The sequence below is a fragment of the Ascidiella aspersa genome, chromosome 3 (genome assembly GCF_963924565.1).
Source record: "Ascidiella aspersa chromosome 3, kaAscAspe10.2, whole genome shotgun sequence".
NCBI classification, from domain to species: domain Eukaryota; kingdom Metazoa; phylum Chordata; class Ascidiacea; order Phlebobranchia; family Ascidiidae; genus Ascidiella; species Ascidiella aspersa.
Window position 1 is genome coordinate 2,751,822 of NC_139449.1, and position 22,175 is coordinate 2,773,996.

Sequence of the window (22,175 nt, forward strand, 5' to 3'; positions counted from 1 at the left end):
CGCCTTACACTGGATCAAATCAGAATTTTGGGACTTTTGTATGGAAAAAAGATTTTCGGTTGAAATTCAAAATTTGGCAAGGCTATAGCCTTGGTGTTTTTTCAATTTTTGACAATTTGAAAAACTCACTTTTTATTTGTAATAAACCGGATATTTTATCGGAAACCGGTTAGAACCGCCCTAAACTGGTTCAAATCAGAGTTTGGGCCTTTTCAAGGCAAAAAAGGTTTTCGGTTGAAATTGAAAATTTGGCAAGGCTATATAGCCTTGGTGTTTTTTCGATTTTTGCCAATTTTAAAAAAATTACTTTTTATTTGTAATTAACGGGATATTTTATCGGAAACCGGTTAGAACCGCCTTAAACTGGTTCAAATCAGAGTTTGTGCCTTTTTAAGGCAAAAAAGATTTTCGGTTGAACTTGGTGTTTTTTCGAATTTTGACAATTTTAAAAGAACTCACTTTTTATTTTTATTTAACCGGATATTTTATCGGAAACCGGTTAGAACCGCCTTAAACTGGTTCAAATGATTTTGGAGGCAAAAAATATTTTCCGTTGAAATTGAAAATTTGGCAAGGCTATAGCTTTGGTGTTTTTTCAATTTTGACAATTTTTGAAAACTCACTTTTTATTTGTAATTAACCGAATATTTTAACGGAAACCGGTTAGAACCGCCTTAAACTGGTTCAAATCAGAATTTGGGCCTTTTGGATGCAAAAAAGATTTTCGGTTGAAATTGAAAATTTGGCAAGGCTATACTAGCCTTGGTGCTTTTCAGTTTTACTTGGAAGGGGATCAAAGTCTCCGGTTGTTTAAATTCCGCCGACCTGATTTGAATAGGAAATTAATAATTTAAATATGCCATTGTTATGTGAAAAACTACTCAAGCAAGTCATTTTCAGTTCCTTTTTACTATCTGGTAAACCCTACAATGCGTGACCACTGACCACTAAAGTGACCACCGACCACAGAAATTGGTTTTAAACGGATCAGCCCTGCCATCTGCTAAACCCTAAAATGCGTGACCACTACTGACAACTGACCATTGATTGAAATGACCACTCCTGTTCAGTCCCTGTCACAAAACGAAAGACAAAGTCAATTCGCTCTGCTTGGCGATATCATGTTAGTATAAGTAGCGGAAAAACACTTCGGGACAATAAAAGAGAGAGAGACGAAAAAAGAGAGAAGGAAAAAACGCGCCAAAGCCAGTGGAAAAAAGGGAAGGAGACGCGAGAGAACTGACGCGAAGATCAAATTTGATCAAAAAATGACCCATTTAATTAAAAATGAAAAAGGTTCACTATATTTGGTTCAGTTTATTTCTTGTAAAGTTGTAAAAATTCTGTGTGATCGTGTCAGGGTTCTGGCAATAGTGATTTTAAACTAATGTTAGACTTTTTTAGCAAATTAAAAATTGTGCGGATCGCAAAAAATGCATTTAGAATTGAAAAAACAAAATAAAGAATCAATCATCCATTTCATTGGGCGATAAACTATTTGATGACGTAATTGGAAAGTGACGTCACAGCGTGTTCTATCGAGAGAGAGGCTGCGTATAAAAAAAAAAGCGAAAACCGTTTTGACCTTGGCGGGAGAGATAAACGACCTTGAAAGGGCAAGGCGCGCTTATTGCATCTTTCGCAACAAGCGACGACGGAAAAACACCAGCTGACGTCATCAAAATGACGTCATAGCCGTCGGGGAGAGAAGAGCATTCGGGTTTGGTGAAACTTGCGAACGAGCGAAGTTGCTTTTGTGCGAATTTCGGGTGAACTTTTGTTTGAAAAGCGACTAATAAGGTGAAATTCTGCAACTGGCGCGAAATTTAAGCTAGCAGATCGAGTAGAAACCGTTTTCAGTGCGGTTAAAACGCAGGGGTGGAAATAAGGAGAAAACGCCGGGCTCGAAATGGTCGTTTTACGACAGGACAGCCACAAGTTTATAAAGAAATTAAATCTAATGTTACTAGAAAGTGTCGATATTTCGCAATTCTTTGGAATTTGATATGACAGCACCGGTGCCATTTGTTCTGTGAAATGATTTTTTTCCTAATCAACGAAAATTGAATTATGTTTTTAGCGTCGCAGGACGTGTTACTTGCTCAAAACGAATTTTCTACGTAAAAACGCCGGAGTTATGTGATATAACCCAAAATTAGGCTTATTCAAGCGTTTGGCGGTTCAAAATATTATTTCCAACCCCATGCGTTATACGTGGGCAACACGAACTGGCGTTTTTAACAACCAAAAACGCAATGATTTCGGAAAAAATCGCGTAACGTTGGATAGAGTTGTAAGGGAATTCACCTTGAACGAGAGACAAAAAATGGCGTCAAAACGATTTTCAAATACGAACGAACGCGTATAAATGCTTATGTTGTAATAATAATAATAATAAGGGTAAGAAGAGATAATAAGAATAAACAACGAACGACGATAAAATTCTCTACGTACAATGTGTAATGTGACGTCACAAGCTACGGCGTGTGACGTAATTAAAACGTAACCGCACGGAAAAAATGCGTCACTGTTTAAAAAGGCGAAAAAAAAAATGCTGGCGTCCCTAGGCTTACAGAATGGTGATTAAAACCGAATTTTTAGCGAAAGCGCAAGCGGCTCTTTGTATGCTGGACAGCAGCAATTGGGCTCGTCTGGAATATGGAAAAAAACACACGATTAAGACACTTTCGGTCAAAATTGCTGAAACAAGCGCGGGCGGGATTCGAACCCTGAACCCTCGAAACAGTGCTTCTTTAGCATTTTAGAGCAGTTACCCCCAAAAGAACTTATTTTCGTAAAGTTTTTGACCTGTTGTATCATAATAATATGAAAACCACATTGGATTGACAAAGCATTACTGTTGAACGTGATGTATTTTAGTTAAACTATTCCTTTAAAACGTCAAAAAAAACATTCTTGTGGTTTGTTCTTAAAGTTTAAGATTCACTGTCGCAAATTCGAAAACCGCGGAACATTTACTTAAAAAAATTGGCCGCTCTTGGAAAGTGCTCCTGGGAGATGTAAAAAACAGATTATTTCCATTAAAAAGAACCAAATTGATAAGAAACGGAATTTTGACCAATGTCTGATTTTTGATGAATGAACAAAATCAAAGTGTCTTTCACCAGAAGCGAATACGACCGTTAAAAATTTAAAAATAGTCGAGAATTTTAAAAATTACAGAAGTGCACTCTGTGGACAAAAGTGAAAGCGAGCAAATTTTCGCGTTTTATAATTTAAAAGCAATATTTTTTCGTCTTTTATGGAAAACAAAATACAGAAGAAAAACTGGAAGGAAGAAAATGCGACTAGAGACCCAGATTCGAGAAACTTGGGTTTCTCTATGTTTGAGGTATGTTGGTCTTTGTCCAATCGTGCATTTGGGAAACTTGGAAAGCTAACCGGGAAATATCGTCTAGTTAAATCAGAACGTCTAAAAAATCAAGAGACAATCAGGTTTTTACACTGGGGGATAAGTTTTATTATTAACAAGTTTTTTTTAGTTCATGGTTAATTTTTGGTTTAATTGGGGTCATTTTTTTCAATCGGAGTCAACTTCATCATTTTTATAAATCGGCGATAATTGTCATTTTTTAATTGGGGTTCAATTTTGTGTTTGCAATCGGGGTCAATTTTGCCTATTGAAATCGCCACAATGAATAAAAGCGAAAAAGAACGGGGTTTAAATCAGGCTCCAGCAGTTTTTCTGTTGTCACGTTTAGTCTTTTTTCGCCACCCGCATTTATTTTTCTTTCTAGTGCTAAGCTTAAGCTCCGCTGAAAAGCCATTTGAAGCAGAAAAGGGACGTCTTCTTTGATACAAAATGAACGCTTAAAACTGTGCGAAGTCGAGCAATTCATAGGAGGTATTTTCGGGGCGAAAAAAAGCAAGAAAAATGCGCGAAAAATCTCGCAATGCTGTGACGCAAGGAGAAATAACTCTGTTGACTAACGGGGGTTGATAGAAACAGTTTAAAAGCGATTTCGGTTTTACTGCTGGATAAAAGACGGCTTTTTTTAAAACAGGGGCAAAAGCCGAACTTGGCGGCCCGAATTTTGTTTGTAAAAACAAAAAAAAACGTTCGGAAAAGTGCCGACTTATAAGTCTTACTCGATGTGGTTCACTAGTACTAATGGCTGTTCAGAACAGGGGTTCTTAAACTGGGGTCGGTCGAACTCTTAGGGGTACCTGGGTTAGTTTTAGGGGGTTAACGAAGGAATAATTGAAATCTTGGTGTATAATTCACAAAAATAGAAATAATTTAAAATAAATTGTCAACTGTATTTCTTCAGTTTTACATTTTTAACCGAAAACAGCAGGTTTCTTAAGTCTTATGACGCCATCTCTAATTCATGCCAAGCCTGATCCACGCAAACCAAAAAAATATTTTTAGAGGCCCGTGTTAAAAACAGTTCAAGAACCCCTGGTTTAGAATCTAGAAAGTAAAGCAAAAAATTAAAAGATTTTCAGTATTTTTTTTCCACCAGTTTTGTGGCCATATTAAGTCGAAAAATTTGTTATTTTTTGCTTAAAACGTTAAAATCCGCTTCTGGCAAGATTTGCCGGCAAGTGCCGGGCCTAGATTTCCGCTGAGTCATCGCCGTCGCTTCGCCCGGCCCGAAACTGCTGACTAATGTTTTTTGTGGTGTTCATTCAAGCGGAACCTCCATCTTCCGCCCTTGTAAGTCACGTGCTTCCCTCGTTCGACCAATCAGAGAAGGCCTGGCTCACGAAACGCTAGAATCGGGCTGCACTTCGGCCACCAGGGGGCGTATCTCCTCCTTGTATTGTTTCTGTGGAAATAAATTGATTTTGTTTTGTAAATACTATTGGACTGTAGGATGTTTCGAGAAATCTAAATATAATGGCTTAAGGTTGCAGTTACAGAAGTAGGTAACATTTTGAACGTTTCGAATAATTCTTAAAATAATGGCTGGAGAAACAATTAAACGGTAAGTTTATTTTTTTAAATGGTAAAAACGTGTGCTTTGGTAAGAATCGGGTATTCACGAAAAGCATCATTTTTGAAACTTACAATAAAATGTTTTTAGGTGAATTGAAATAATGTGCAACTGGCATATATCTATCCCTTTATCTGGGAATTTTCACTTTGTGGCGACAGACTTGAAAAATTTTTATCCCCGCTTTACAGCACACCTTGTTTACAAAACTTTCTTCGAGAGCCTTCAATCTTGGAAATTCAGTAGTTTGTTTCGCACCTTGTTGCCCTTAATGACGTCACTTGGACTTTCACGACCCAGAAGAAAATCAAAACAAAAGTCGCGGTGACCTTCCCAAACTTCAAAACAATTCCCCGAAATCGCGTAAGGTCACCGATTTTTTTGGCACGATTTGGAAAGCTTAGGGTTTGGATTTGAAGGAATAAAAATATCCCCGTTGGTGCAATCTAAACCGGAACGACCCAAAAAAACGAAAAAATTCAAGCAAATGAATACGATTCTTGTAAACGATTTGCTGTGTCACGCAATTGTGCTACGTAGGGATTTCCGATACTTAAAATATTATTCCGATACCAAATGACGTCATTACCATGATCAAACAAGCAACATGGGAGTAATTAAAAAATGCATCGGTATTTTGTTGGGTTAAGCCCATACAGAAGTAAGTAGCATTTGAACCTTTAATAAATTTTAAGATAATAGCTGGATGCTGTAGCAAGACGTGTTATCAATTTCATTCATACCCATTTATTCGTTATCAACACAAAGAAATATCTAAACTGGTCATATAAGGGGCTGAGATAATAGCTGGAGGTTGCTGTTCGACGTAGTTCGAATATCCAAGCCCATAAGAAAGTAGAAATAGCCCTAAGTTCCCCCATTCGAGCGAATCATTATATGTTATCAACAAAAAATCAAGACCTTTAATATAAAGGGCGGATAAAATGGCGTCTTATCACGAGCCGCACTTACATGAACTTCGGCGAAGGCGTGCGAGCAAAGTGCGTTGAGAGTCCTTAGCTTGGGCAGGAACGACATTATGGTTGCAAATCGGTTCCGCACCCGGTATAAGCTCTCCGTGTAAGCTTGTAATGCGAGGGCGATCACTTCTTGCTGGTCGTCCACTGCTCGAGTGTCAACCACGTCCGTGCGGTCTAAGGACACAAAAAAGAGGTCGTCATTTGAGGGGAGTGTCATAATTACTTGGGTTGAGGATTCATCTTTTTAAATTTTGACGGTTTAGCTGGTAGTGGTGACAATGATATAAAATTGTATTTTTGTCGGTCGTTCAGACGACCTTGTGGACTAAGGACACAAAAAAGAATACCTATTTACAAAAATGCGCATTATTTGAATGTCATATACAAGTTTTTTGGGGGATAAAAGGCCAGTCTTCTTTTTAGCCAGCATCTATCATTGAAACTGTCAATAATAATGACGTCAAAGTTATAATGCAAAAAATTGTCAGTGCTGAATATAAAAATAAAAAAAAACAGGCGATGAAAAGCGGCAAAAAACTATTTCCTGCGAGTCTTACCGGCAGAGAAAAGAGCGATTGCAGATAGGGCTGACATCTCCATGTCGTTCAGGTTCAGGATGCTCAGGTCCTCGTGGAACTTAAGGTAGGCGTCCGTGTAGTGCTCCGACATTCCACCTAAGGAAACGAGAGGGTTAGCCGGGGTTCGAACCACTAAGCTCGGAAAAAACCTTGTCACGAAAGTTTCAGTTGAGTCATTTTTACCGAATAAGTGTTACTTGGAATTTTTTAACTACTTAAGTCCCAGTAAGGTAATTTTCACCAAATGCCAAGTCAAGTCTTTTGTGAAATGACACCTAAGGAAACCAGTGGGTTGGGCGGGGTTCGAACCATTAACCTTACGAAAACCTTGTCTCGTAGTTGAATTGTTTGGATCACAAGTGTTACTTGGAATATTTTAATTAGTCAAGTCCTAGACAAGTCATTTGCGAAATAACTTGGGTCAATGTAAAGTCATTTGCGAATTTCCTATTTACCCATTTTAAAACGAAATTTAACACCGATTTTGACACGCAACAAAGTCCAACAACTAGAAAAACTCCAGAAAGGCCGAGTACCCTCTTTAATCGCTTCTGTGGCTCATAATTGACGCATCGTTCTCTCAGTAAGAACTGTCCGAACTTGAACTTAGTTTCGCGGGGAGAGTCGGGATGTTTAATAAGAGGAAGAACCTAATCAATTGCGACTACCGGGAAAAAAGCTGCTAATGTGAAGTTGCTTGTACTTAAATGATGTAGCAAGTCATGGTGCCATTTTGTTTCTCTACTCGCTCCCCTCTGCCTGTATAGCTCAGTTGGTACAGCGACGGTCCTGATATAACAAAGGTTGTGAGTTCGAATCCCACCTCGGACTACTTTTACGAACTGGATGCAACAGTTTCTCGACTTCTGAGCCTGTGTAGCTCAGTTGGTAGAAAACGGTCGCCCAATGTAATGGACTAAGGTCGTGAGTTCGAACCTCATCACAGGCTTTCTATATGTTGCAATCATTTGGGTCATGGTTGTTTCTACACTTACTCCACTCTTGGTCCACTCTTCAAAAAACTACAAACCTATGCAACAGTAAAAAATGCTATTTTACCTTGCAGAAAGGACTCTCTGGTGTAAATGATGTCAGGGCCGAGGGTAAGTGCTTTTCTGGAGTGGTCGTACGTGTAGTTGGCCTTTATAAAGAGGATCTCTGTGCAACCAGCCTTCAGTAATGCTATCTGGTCCTTTAAGTTGAGGTCCCTGTAGAAAACGCCCAGTTAGCTTTCATCTTTTTTCGTATTTCGTTACCATTGTATTGCAATACAACAAATACTTTAAAGTTTGTGTTAAGATTAACAATGAGTTTGCCAAGCGCATTTTGATGTTAGTACTTTATGACCTATTTAATTGTGTGATCATTTTATGACTTGCGGTCAAAGGTCACTGAGCACAGTGTGCCTTGACATTGTAGTTGTCCTTACGGCAGTTGGTGTTACCACCTTGTCGCAGTAGGAGCTCATTTTGTTTAGTTACTAAGTGTTTGGCGATGATGTTTAACTTACTGATTCTGTTTCTGTTTTATCATCATTGTTTTGCGATTCTATTTGAATAAGGAACTAAGGCTTTGTAACCATCATTGTGTTTATTGTATGTTGACTGATAAAGACCCTAGACGACATCAACTTTTCAGTTTGTTTAACAACAGTACGTTCCGAACAGAAAATTAAAGCTGGACTGAAATAAATCAAAGGACTTTTCAATGTTTACGAAGACTAGAAAAAGACTTAAAACGTTTTAAAAACTTTTTGCAACCTTGTTTCAGCCTTAGTTCGAAAATTTAAAACTAAGTAGGGTTGGTATTGAACAAAAATTTAACGCAATCAAATTATTATTTATTTAAAAAAAAATGGTTGAACAACAAAAGGGGCTTGAAATTGCTAAAAGGTAAACACACTTGGTTGTTCATTATTCTAATAACCTTTGTGAAACTTATAAGTTTAAAAAATTTTTTTTTTTTCAGGCTTAACCAGCTGTCCTTAACGTTTAACCCGCCACACGCCATTGGTAGCCTTTAACAAAAGTTCACCAAAAATCTGTCACTTACATAAAGGTTGGTATCTTCTTGCAGAACTTGATGACTTCTTTGATGCTGAACTCCATTATGTCGGTGAAGTGGAGGACATGAGCTTGACTGATCATGTTGCTCGGAGTTCGCTCCGTTATCTCCTTAGAGATCCTCTTAATTCTGGATAAAAATAAGAAAAGAGCTTATGTTTATATTTTTTTGAGATGTTTTTCACTGTGTGGGCAAAAAACAAAAGTTTTTGTTTTTAATTTCCCGACAATTATTTTTTCTTAGAAACCCTATTGACCCTGGATCAAAAAAGACGAAAAACATGTTTATAAAGGAAATGGTGTTGCACTTCAAAACAGAATTTTTTTTTTCACTGTATTGACCCAAAATAATATTACTAAGTTTTTGTTTTCAATTTCCTGGGAAAATTTTATTTCGTCACTCTTCGTAAGAAAAAAAACTTCCATAAAATATAAAAAAAAATTATATAAATAAACTCACAAGACGAGGAACTTAAAGCTTTGTTGTTGTCTGCACATTTTAAAACCAAATTTAACAGGGGTCTTGATATGTAACAAAACTACAACAACAAGAAAAAAACGTCATGGATCACAAGATGAACTTTCCGTTTTTAATCGTTTTCTCAGTAAAAGCTGTCCTGACTTGAACTTAATTTCGCGTGAACAGTTAGGATGAGAAATTAATTATGGAGGCAGTTTAGGCAGGTTTTAAAAGCAACAGTGACTGTGTGATTTAAAATTTTTCTTTTTGAATACAACTTTATCAAGAGGTTTAGGTTGGTATCATAGTTTTACATGCAACAAGAATGAAAACTATAAAAACCCTAGAAAAAGGAATCACAAGACAAGCTTACAAAAAAAAGAAAACTTAGTCACAAGTCGAGAAACATAGAGCTTTGTCGTTGTTTACACATTTTTAAACCAAATTGAACAGCGATTATGAAATGTGACAAGGTCCAACAACTAAAAAACCCTGGTAAAGTCTTGAATCACGAGACAAACTTAATGAGTTTAGTCGGTTTTGGCCCTAGTTTCGCAAGACAAGTCGGGAAGTAGAATGAGAAGAGTAAAAAATTATTTGTTGAAAATATTTTCAGTTTAGGCAGGTTTTAAATACAGAAGTGATTTTGAGGTTTGAAATCTTCCTCATTAAATTCAACTATATTAAGAGGTTAAGGTTGTCAGGTTGGCATCGAGGTTTTAAATGAATCAAAACTAGAAAAGCCAAAAATTACTGGACAAACTTAAAAACTGAAATATACTCACAAGTCGAGGAACGTAGAGCTGTTGCTGGAACCGACCGAGCAGGGAGAATCTGGGAGTTGTTTAACCGTGTCCTGTTTAAGCTCCTGAGCGCCCTGAAAAAAGCGAGAACTTTTACTACAAAGGTAAACATTTTCAGCGCATAAAGTAGAACTTTCCTGTTTGAATTACCACTAAAATAACTCAACATATCCTATTTTCAATTTTAACCCGTTTTTTTTTTTTAAATAAACTTCTGTTATTTGACGCTATTTTTGGCACTACAAAGTAAAACCTTGTCGCTGAAAAAATATAGTTCACCGGTTTGAATGGCAACAAAGTAACCAGAAATATTACTTTTTAACCATTTTAGAAAATGTTGTCTGCTTTACATCAACAAAGAACTCTAATAAAGAAAGAAAAAAAAATTAACCAGTTTCAGGGATAACATGCCTTGTTTCTCACGAAGTAGTATTCAAGAAATTCAATTAGAAACCAACACAGTTAATACCAATCTATATTTGATTGAAATAATCGTTAAAATAGTAGCAAAAACGTTATGCTGCGTATGATGGTATCATTTTTTAAATTTAATCAAGAAATCAATATACACAGCTAGTGGCAGAAAATAATGATGTGAGATTGCAGAGATACCAAGTCCGAACAACGACGCAAAATCAATCAATCAATAAACTTGGACAAGAGGTGGAAGTTCATTGTTTAAATATTCAAGCATATCGGCATAGAAATGACTATACACAACAGACTCATACTGGTTTGCTATAAATGGTGAAAACATTTTGCTTTGTGGTTTACCGCAGCAATGCTGATTGTTTATCTAAACAACAAGCCATAATTTCAAGAAAAAGTTATTTAAAGCTGTTTAACGTTGCCATACAGACCGGTCTTATGAAAATAGTTTAAAACAATAAACAGATAAGATAAAGCAGTATCCGGTACCTTTGAATGTATGTTTATATAGTCATTGAAGAACTACAAAACATGCTCTTTTCAAATATGGTCAGACAGCATTATTTTTTTATAAGTTTTGTGTGAATTGTCCAAATCAAATCAGATAACTAAAAACAAGTGACACTGTTAAGAAAACATGTTTTTAAGCTGACGAGCTTCTGCACAACCATGCTTTATCAGATTGATTGTATTGTTTTGCAAATCAATTAAAGCTCAAGCTTAAACAGAATAATTCTGCTTAAATTTAAAATCAACCACAACAAAACAAATTAAGAAAAAGTCCCACAGATCAAGGGTTTATAGAGATATCTCCTTAGGGCAGTAACAAATCAGTATTGTATAGCTGAGATCTTAAACGTAATTTCTTTAATTTAAAATCACCATCAACAAAACAAATTAAGACAAAAGTCCCACAGATTAGGGGTTTATAGAGATATCTTAGGGCGGCAATAAATATTCTTATGATGATACAAGAGGCTTTCAGTTCATTAGACTCAACTCATTAATAATAGATCAGGCAAACCTTTACCTCTATACACACAAAGGTTGTGGGGAGTAAATTTTAGGGCTTGAAGCCTCACTAAGTGATCGAAAAAGATCAATTAAGACTGCTACGATCTACATATTAGCTCTGTGAGTGAAATTAAGCATAGATTTTAAAGTAAAAAATTGCAAAAACAACAAATTTTGGCTTGGTGACCTACATATCATAAAATTATCTGAAAAATCTTAGCCAAAATAAAATAAATGGTAAGGACATTGCAATTATTTCTGGTTAAATCAAATCCACGGTAAAAATAAACTGAAATCAATTAGAAACAGGTTTAAACAAGAGCAAGCCATAATTTTGTACAAAATGAAATAAACGATTGGGAATCTAACAATCCCAGTTTTTTGAAAAGCTCTGAAATGATATATATTTAGGAATGCTATTCACAGATCTGTAATGTAGCTTGAAAATTAATGTAAAAGCAAAAAAGGTTGAGTAAATCGATATCATCTTGGTGAAAATGCTTCAATTATGCAGTTGTATCACTTTCAGTGAATGGCCCATTTGGCTTTGACATTTATTTTCAAGCTACATTACAGATCCATGCATAGTGTACCTAAGAAATAAGCAATTTCAGATAAGCTGTAAGTTCACTAAATCGACATCATCCTTATTAAGATGTTTTATTATGCATGTCATCAGTGAATGACCTTTCTAGATTTGAGATTTATTTTCAAGCTACATTACCGATCTGTGCATAGTGTACCTGAGTAGCAAACAATGCTCTTCAGAATACTGTAAGAGTGCGTCACTAAATACACTTTATCCCTTACTATGACTCATCGACTACTTACGCCAGCCTGAATAAACATGACCGATTTTCGCAAAGCCAAAACAGAAAATAAACTGTTTGTGTGTGTGCACATTAGGAGAAAATCCTAACATACTTGAAAATTACCCGGATGTCAAATATTTTGATCTTTTGTGGTGAAATATTTTATGGAGACTTTAAAACAGTGTTTGACAAATAAAACTTACAATAGCGGAGATATATGAGAAAATATTTAGTAAGATAAATTATAACTAGTAAAAAAAATGCTAATAAAAAATGTACTAATAAATAAAATAATTGTTAATCATATCTTGTAAGTTAATCAGCATAACTCATAAAATAAAGATTATATCATAAAAATTGATATAAAAACGCAAACTCATACAAGTTTTATGGTTCATATTTAGTACTTAAAGAAACAAAACTGTCAATTTTTAATTATTAAATAAATACATAATGAAAAATTAGAGTTACCGCAAAATCTATATAATCAAAATGTATTAAGTGTCATAATTTTGGTGGCAACATTACGCACCAAGTCAATAGTCGGGAAAAAATGTTTTAAACTTACTCTTAGGACTTTTTGGTCGGGTGGACTGTTGCTTTGAATAAAAGCCGTGCAAATAATGTCCAGAAGGGTCTTCTGGTCGTCGTTGAACGGCATCGGCTGCCACTGCTGAGCGGTTCGTTTGATGCGGTTCGTCAAAACCAGCGTCTTCTTCAGTTGGATCTGGTCCCTGGACATTATGCCTGAAAAGAGGAATAAAAAATGATTCATTTATGTAAAAGAATAATAATATTTTTAGAGATATTATATTTTCAGTTTTTGTTTAAACTAGATATATAGTTGGAAAGTCTTTTGTAAACAGAGCTTACTATACTAATTTAAGTACTTATTTACAGTTGAATTTGGTTCCTGGACATTATGCCTGGAAAAAGGAATAAAAAATGATTCATTTATGTAAAAGAATAAAAATTTTTTTAGAGATACTATATTTTCAGTTTTTGTTTTAAACTAGATATATAGTTGGAAAGTCTTTTGTAAACAGAGCTTGCTATACTAATTTAAGTACTTATTTACAGTTGAATTTGGTTCCTGGACATTATGCCTGGAAAGAGGAATAAAAAATGATTCATTTATGTAAAAGAATAAAAATTTTTTTAGAGATACTATATTTTCAGTTTTTGTTTTAAACTAGATATATAGTTGGAAAGTCTTGTGTAAACAGAGCTTACTATACTAATTTAAGTACTTATTTACAGTTGAATTTGGTTCCTGGACATTATGCCTGGAAAGAGGAATAAAAAAGGATTCATTTATGTAAAAGAATAAAAATTTTTTTAGAGATACTATATTTTCAGTTTTTGTTTTAAACTAGATATATAGTTGGAAAGTCTTTTGTAAACAGAGCTTACTATATTAATTTGGGTACTTATTTACAGTTGAATTTGGTCCCTTGTCATTATGCCTATAAATTTTTATCAAAAAATGAGTCATTTACGTAAAAAAATAATATTTTTATATTTTTTTTTGTGTTTTTGGAGATAAAGGGTTAAACTGAATGGATATAGTTGAATAATTATTTGTGAACATATTACACATAATGTAAGCCAACTTGGTTGAAAAATAGGCATTAAACTGAGTAGATATAGTTATATAGTGATTTGCAGATAATGTTGTGAAACATAGTGATTTGTAGACAAAGTTAACCACAATTAAAGCCTTCTCAGTTAAATGTATTGACACTAATATGTTGTTCATTTATTGGCACATAACTTAAAATGGACATGGAATAGCTTCTTTGAAAAATACATGAGGTTTTTTCAAAGAATTTTTAACATGGAAATCAATTCAGAGACATTTTGAAAACTGTTAAATTTCAATAACTTTTATTTCAATAAAATTGACAAGCTACCATCACAGCCACCGTTCAGCACACAAACTTCAAAGCAAGCTTGGTAGCTTATAGTTTTTGTATTAGGTACAAAATGTTTGATATGCTTATAATAAGATTGCAACACAGACCCAAACAATTACCAACCAAATATACCGAATACCGAGCAAAAATGTTATTAAATTTTCTTGGTGTGAGGTTAAAGATTTAATAAATGTGACATTATGTATTACCCTATCAATGGCTATTTCGGCTGCTATAAAGTTAACATTGTCACTAAACTTTTAACTTTATCATTGAGTAAAGGTGTTTAATTTTTGTTACTGTTACACGCGCACAATTTAAATTTGCTACAATAAAATGAAAAGAGCAAATGGGACTAGTGTGTTACTAGTGTGCTCAGCATGCAAACTTGCAAGCACACTTCATTACAATCCATAGTGTAATTGCATGTGGCCTAAGCCTTCCCAGAGGGATTAAAGCAGCTACAGAAAGCATTTAAGCCTAAATGGGCTTACATTCTTTCTTCATTCCAATCTCGAGGCACTTTCTCAAGCGACACGCCTGGCATTGTCGTCGATTGTTCTTGGTGATGTTGCACTGGTTGCTATAGGAACATGTGAAGTTCTTTGAGTTCTTCATACTCCGTCTGAAATATATGAAAGCAAATTGTGGTTAATTTTTTTTTACTGAACACAACCTATATATTTGGTATGCCAGTTTGTGATAATTTCAACACTGCAAATTGTAGTTAGTTAAACTCCTAAATGGTGGCAATAAATCAACTGGTTCGAATATTTCGATTTTTTTTTGTTTTAAAACTTCTGGTGGGAAATAAAAATAACTCAAACAAGGCTGCAAAGAAGACTAAGATATATATGAAAATTTAAATTTGGACTGCTTCACTGCCCAATAGAAAAGGCCTAAAACAGAAAATATTAAATTGAGGTTTGGACCGGTAGCATACAAATAAACTGGTTTTATAATTCAAAAAATAAAAAAAATATGTAAAACAATTTTTTTTTTCGGAAATGAAAATAGCTTTAAAAAAAAGTTGTATATTTTATTAATTTAAATTTTGACTACAAACGAAAACGCCCCAAAATATAAGAAGTGGAATTGATATTTTGAGCACTAGCAGTCATATTAGAATGGCGTGATATAAATCTGTTTAATCGGTGGCCAGTATTGAAAGATAGGACAAACTAGCCCGGGGGCTATTTTTGAAGATTATGAGCAACTCACAGTATAGGAATGCACAACAAACAAATGGTTTACTTGCTGAAGCTAGGACCGTTCACTGTGTGCACAAATTATGCATATCGAAAGATCGTATCAAACAGACGTACATGCCTAAATTTGCCAGTTTTTTGTTTTTTTAAACCAAACACCAAAAAAACTGTGTTCTACGAAGCGTTTTTATCTTACATTCTTCTCATATTTGGCTGTATTGTTTTAACAAAGCCATATGAAATTCCCCAGGGCCTAATGTTGGAGGTTGCTGGCACAAGCTTAAATAATAGGAAGCAATTAAAACTGGTTTGAAGGTTATAAAACTGTACCTACACTGCATTAAACCAAATCAACTCTACAAATTAATTATTTCAATAATATAAATATAACATGTTGATTTCATTTAAGTGTGTGGCTTTATCTTAACATTTTAGTAATATGAATATTTTGCTTTTTAAAACAGAATTTTCCAGGTTCTGCATCGTAAAAATGCGAAATAAATAAAAGTTCAAACGAAAATCAGAATTTTTAAACCTTATTGTGTAAGGTGGAAAATTTAAATGAAAAGTGTTAAACTTCCAAAGTTAAAATAATATATTTGAAAATTCCCATTCGGTGTGAATCTGATATTTTGGGTTGTGTTATTAATCTAAATAAATATCAATATGGTTAAATGCCATATTACCAAGTTTGTACTTAATAATATACACATGTGTACATTGATTGAAGCATAAAAAAGTGAATTCAGGTTGATAGTTATTGTTTACTTAAAAAATTAAATTTATACGTTTCGTTCCATTCATGTAAGGTTTCTGAAGTTATTGTTCAAATAAAGTTCTTAATTTGAATAAATACCAATTTAAATTAATGCCATAGCACCAAGCTCTAGTAAATAGTATACAAATGTTTATATTGATTCAAGCATAAAAAAAGCGAATTTAAATTTATTTTGTTTAAAAAATTTAAGTATAACGTTGGTGCTGGCTTATGAATCTACGTTAAGGTATTGCGCAAATAAAGTACTTAATCCACATAAATACCAATTTGATTAAATTCTGGATTGCTTAGCTTACGGTTAATACACATTATGTATATTGATTGAAGCACAAAAATAAAGTCAATCAAATTGATAATAATTATTGTTCATTTTTTAAACCACTTGTTTTGTGTGCATTACCTGAAAAATGCAAAGCCCTTGCAAACTTCACGGGTAAAAGCGTTGTTAATAAAGCATGTGTGTATATTGAAAAAGCACAAAAGAAATGTAGCTATTGTGTATTTAGAAAATTAAATTGTTTATTGTTAGGTGTAGGACCGTAGGTTTATCTCGAATTCCATTTAACTTCGTCAAGTTATTATGCAAATAAAGTACTTAATTTAAAATTAAATAACAAATTGAATAAATTCAAGCCGTAGTTAATAATATGCACGTGTGCATACTGATTGAAGTTAAAAAATAAAGTCAGTCAAATTGGTAATAATTATTGTTTACTTTTTCCACTCGTTTTGTACACTACCTGAAAAATCCTTTGCATCCTTCGCAGGTAAGAGCATTGAAGTGGTACCCTGTCGCCTTGTCGTTGCAGACGCCACAAATCTTCCACGAATCATCCTCATCATCGTCAAAGAATCGCTGTTGAGCGCTCACAACCATCGAGTTGTTTTGGAGACTACCACCGTCACTATATCTTGAAAGAATAAAAAACTTTGAAAAAAAAAACTTTATAAAAAAAACAACCTTGGAAGCAAACAAAATTGCTGTTAATTTTTTTTCGATAACTACATCTTATCACATAACATAAGGAATGGAGAACTAAGAGAGAAAATGTATTTTTTTGTCAACCACACATGTTTTTTTTATAACTTATTTTGTTAAAATTAACTCCTTCATAAAATCCAGTTTTTTAAATAAACAATGTGTCAGGAAATTAAACTCATTTTTACATTTGTATCAGCCCGTTTTGTCATTCAGCTGAAAATAACCAGCTTATCTGAACGACACAAAACCATTTAAATCATACACAACTTTTGAACCCGTATCTTTTTTTTCAGAGCAATTTTAATAAAAATATAACAGTCAGAAGATTAAATCAACTAAAAACAATTCTTTCTTTGTTTTAATGTTTAAACATAACTTAGAATTAAAAAGAGTAGAAATAAAAAAAAACAAAAAACGTAGAATGAAAAATAATGAGTTAACAATCTCATTACTCTGGGAACTTGATCATGCAAAGTTTTATTAAACAAAAAAAGGTAAAGCTTGAAAATCACATTTACGAACGCCACAGAAATCAAAGTTATTTAAAGAATTCCTAAAGCAGTTTTCGTTTAGGCTGTTCTGTTTAGTGGATGCGCCATCCTGGCAACCACGACAATCACCCATTGTCCTCTAATAATAGCGATAACAATGGCTCACCTTCGTTCGGTCGAAGAACTTGAGGGGGATTTGGAGTTAAAGTTGTTGCGGTCGTCGTCCAGAAAATCGTTAGACTGACCTAAAAAAAATAATAAATTACCAAATTTCTAAATAACATGTGTGCAATACCTTGACTGTTTTTGTCAAAGAAAGAACAGAATGGAGTACAATGGTTGAAGGTTGTAGTTAGATAAAAAAAAAATGTAGGTAGCATATATTTAACATTTCAAATATATACCTTTTAACATGACTGGAGGTTGTAGTTACACAGAGTAAGAATATCAAATCCAATACAGAAGAAGGTGGCATTTTAAAAAATTCAAATATCTCTTTATTCATTTTCAATACAATCAACTTCCAGTCATTATCTTTAAGAGTTATTCGAAACGTTCAAAATGCTATCTGCTTCTGCATGGGCTCTGATATTCTTACAACGCAAATAACAGAAAAAATACTCAGAAATAGGTAAAAGGCATTTCAAAACCATGTACTACTGGTTATTAAATGGCAAATTGACAGGATTTATTGAGTAAAATTTAAGTTATTTTTATTTGTCACACAATTTGATCAAATTGATTATTTTCTGTAAATTACCAATCCAATACAACGGGGTGTAACTTTAAAACAATGAGATTGACTGAATAAACTCAACACAAGTTGAACATTTTTAATAAATACACAAGGGGCATAAGGGGAGCTTGCAATGGATTAAAATTGAATTAGTTGTGCGACCAACAAGTGGTAACACGCAGGTGACTAATGGTATATGTCAAGAGCCATGGGACATTACATACAAACTCTCCACTAACATAAACAACCACGACCTATTGACCTACAGCATATTACTGACCACTACATCATAACATTTATCAAGGGTAGTACATACAACAAATTTGTACGCTTTCAGCAGCATTAAAAACAAATGAACACCTGATTTTTCCCGACAAATTGCTCAATAAGATTTGGTAGACAGGGTAAATGAACACTTAAGCAATTTACAGAAAAGAACTTCATTTTAACTTCTTGTATACAAAGCTATTTAAAAAGTAATTAAAAGTTTGAACTGCTATCATATTGATGTAATATATGAATATGAGGACTATGCTGTTGTCTATCCGCAATATAATAGAGTTTTATCTATGCTGTATCAGATAGTAAGAACCTCCAAAGTGTTAGCTTACAAAAAAACACAAAAACAGTATCAATAGAGAAATTGTTAATCTTTTCCAATGTTCTAGGAATAAACATAGTCTGTATACATAAATATTTACATCTAATTGTTTGCTTTGAAAGGTCTAGTGCTTATTAAAATAGGTTGATTCTGACAGTCAGATGGCAAAACATCTTATTAGGCCTAAGAACAGTGTTTCCGTTTTTTATTTATTTTTTTTTCCCATTTTGTTTAAGCGCTTTTTTGGGGGGCACCTAATCTATTTTTTTACGAAAGTGTGCACCAAAAAACTTTAAATGTTATATATTTTTTACAATTTCGGATACCAATCATCTCATTGAGCCCAAATATTACTGTTTTTGCAAGAAGATTTATAAAACCTTGAGAATCTAATATTTACCTCACCAAAGAAAAGCATCAAGCGCATTATTTTGGGTACCTGACCACACAGGAAAAAATTAGTGGGAAACACTGTATTCGATATTCATACACTTGGGTGAACACCAACCTTGGGTAACGACACCCGGTAGAAAATTCGGGTTCACTCCAGCTAGTTGGAAGCCACTTTTCAATGGGGAGAACCTGTTGTTTTCTGAAAAAACGGGTAAAAGTCAAATTATTATAACGATCAATATAATAGAATAAGATGGGGTGGCATACACACTTGTGAAAATTGTCACAAAACTTTTAAGACAAGCTGTAAATTAAATCATTTAGTCCAGGACGTGTGCAATATGCAGATAAAAATGTTGGAATTAATTCAAAAACCTACTATGAGAGGTAAATGCCAAACCCATAAACACAGCATTTTTACACATATCGCTCTAATAAGCCTGACTTATTTTTCATCAATTCCTAAGAATTGAAGTGTTAGTTTCCCAACTGACCATGACAATCAAAAATAGTAGCGATTGCAGTGTAAGCTTTAACTGATTAACTGAAATGGCTAAATAAATAAAACCTAGGCTGTAAAAAATATACATAAAGTAGAGTGGTTAACTCACATTGTAAACCTTTATATCACAAGCGTTAACTGACTGCATCATAACCTTCTAAGTTTGACCTGTCTGTTTAGAACACAATACAGTAAGTCTATCAACAACACCCAACATAAAAAGGGCAATATTGTTCTTGCTAATGTCAATAAGGATAGTTTTGATTGCTAAGCAGAGTGAGGAAATCTTAATTCAGATACGTTCATAGTAAATTTAAATTATAAAAACACTGCCTTACAAGTTATTTGGCCAGTCAAATTCACATCATTAACGAAAAATACCAATTGTCAAATTAAGGCAAAAAGCTTGCAGTCGCAAATGTTCACATTGACAAAAAAGCAAATTACAGCTATGTCAACGCATTATAACAAATTAGTTCGTTGAAAAATGACATTTTTTTCCAATTAGAGCAAAATTTTGTAAATTTAAGTTATAAAAAGACATGATTAAAATAGCAAACAATTTATTAGGCAGTCAAATACCCAAAACAAAATGGCATTAATCAGAAATTAAGAACTTTAAATCTAGCCTAGGGCAAAAAGTGTACAGTTGCGAATATACATTAGCCAAAAAACTACAGTTATGTCAATGTAGTGATTAATCAACAAAATTGTCTGGTATCAGCTGTACTTGTACAAATTCCAGTCATGCTCACAGTTGAAAAGGGCATGGCATAACAGACATTACTAATGGCCGACTTCCCCCCAAAAGCTAATGGTTAAATTAATGTTTTTTTGGCAGTAGCAGCAATAAATCCTATGATTAAAAAGTGTTTCCGTCATGAACGGCGCTTAAAAAAAACGCAGCAATTTGCAAAATGTACTGCAATAAAAATGGTGTTTTTGTTCAAAACAAACTACTTTACAAAAAATATGTTGACTCATAATTGTAAAAATGTTATAAACTATTGATGGATGTGACAAAAATAAATAGATGCTACCAAATTAGCCGAACTCATTAAAAATAAAAATAAACATCTATTTAGTGCAATAAAAAGGTTGCCACAGTTTTTTATGAAATAACTTTAAATACATTCAAATAACAAGAGTTAGAACCTCACTGAAGGCTAGTTGTTTTTCTAGCCTGGCCTTGCTTGCCTGATTTTTTTAATTAATTAAGCTCCAAGTGTACATATTAATATAGTATTGGAACTTACAGCTGGAATATCGTAGTACACTGGGAGTCGTCAGAAGGGCTCACCCCAATCAGGTGATCAATTAAGAATTTCATGCAAGCAAGACCAGGTTAGAAAAACAACAAGCCTGCAGTGAGGTTCAAACTCACAAGAGTCACATACCAGGACAGTCGCTTTACAGACAAAGCTACAAAGGCTCAGAGGGAGCAATTCTAGAAACCGCCATAGCACTTTTAATGCTAAATTGTTGGTAAAATTTACCTGTGGTGAGGTTCAAACTCACAACCTCAGCCATACTCGGACTGTCAGATTTTAGTTAGCTCTCTTAAGGCTCCTGGTGTAGTTTCAGAAAACTATATTATAATCTGACAAAAAACAAACCTTCAAAGTTAACAGGTTGCGTTGTAAGGCTGTGATTTCTATTCAGGTGTTCATCAGAGCCGGCCAGTTTGCGATTGTACGACGGGGCGTTGATAAGGCTGGGATTAGGTACGAAGCGATATGCCATGTCACACGACAACAACCCCTCGGAGATTGGGGTGCTCTCTGCTGCTGCGAGTGACTGGCGGTGTGCAGGCTGAAATAATCGGTTGGGGTAATGTGGGTCGACGTTATATGCTGCCCCCACAGTCACCATCGTTGCCGCGGCGATAAGGAGGTCGCTACTCCAAGGGCGGTCAGTTCAGTCGCTCGGACAGCAAACATTTATTGCATTAACATTATCTAGCATTACATATCACACAGGCACTGCAATAAGAAGAAATTTGTTGTTAGAAAGTTGTGTAATTTTATTTATGGGCACCGAAGGTGTATAAAAAGTGTATAAATCCTGCAAAAATAAAAGTTTTAAACATTCTTGCAAAATACCAGTGGACTCAAATGCTACTACAACATTATTTTAATCTAATGGACAATTTAAACATTTTAATGCTGGTCCAGAATCCTTTTCCGATAACTATATGGAATTAGCTTCAGTCCGATATTATCCGACAGCCCTACTCGATAAAGGTATAGTCAAATCATTTTTTAGGCTTGGATGAAATCGAAGTGTTTCTAATCAACACTTTTACAAGCCAACATTTTGTCTAGCATTACACAGGCAAAATTTGTTGTTAGAAAATTGTGAAATTAATTTATGGGCACTAAAGGCCAGAAAAAACAATTCTGTGAGTTTTAAACATTTTAACATTTTTGCAAAATACCAATAGACTAAAATGCTACAACAACAATATT

General features: G+C 34.2%; 1 protein-coding gene across 2 annotated transcripts; it reads right to left on the minus strand.

The window, feature by feature from the left end:
* Window positions 1-2,395: 2,395 nt before the first annotated feature.
* LOC146158095 (nuclear receptor subfamily 1 group I member 3-like) lies at window positions 2,396-21,685 on the minus strand. 2 transcript variants are annotated; one of them, XM_083383482.1, is made up of 12 exons: window positions 21,324-21,685; window positions 19,321-19,404; window positions 17,642-17,720; window positions 16,743-16,907; window positions 14,511-14,641; window positions 12,669-12,847; window positions 9,828-9,919; window positions 8,572-8,712; window positions 7,579-7,727; window positions 6,499-6,615; window positions 5,934-6,115; window positions 2,396-4,793 (listed from the first exon to the last, which is right to left on the minus strand). In XM_083383482.1, the coding sequence occupies exons 1-12, from the start codon at window positions 21,577-21,579 to the stop codon at window positions 4,728-4,730; spliced, it is 1,641 nt and encodes a 546-aa protein (XP_083239608.1). In that variant the 5' UTR covers window positions 21,580-21,685; the 3' UTR covers window positions 2,396-4,727. The 2 variants fall into 2 exon arrangements, with proteins under 2 accessions (XP_083239608.1, XP_083239607.1); XM_083383481.1 differs by having other exon boundaries at window positions 16,743-16,913.
* Window positions 21,686-22,175: the final 490 nt, after the last annotated feature.

Excerpts from the sequence above, each read along its gene's own strand:
- LOC146158095 (XM_083383481.1), bottom strand. The coding sequence starts at position 21,579 with ATGGTGACTGTGGGGGCAGCATATAACGTCGACCCACATTACCCCAAC. Across the intron at positions 14,642-16,742 it reads GGATGCAAAGGATTTTTCAG|ACGGAGTATGAAGAACTCAA; the intron begins GTAGTGTACAAA and ends CATATATTTCAG. Across the intron at positions 9,920-12,668 it reads CCGACCAAAAAGTCCTAAGA|GGCGCTCAGGAGCTTAAACA; the intron begins GTAAGTTTAAAA and ends CGCTTTTTTCAG.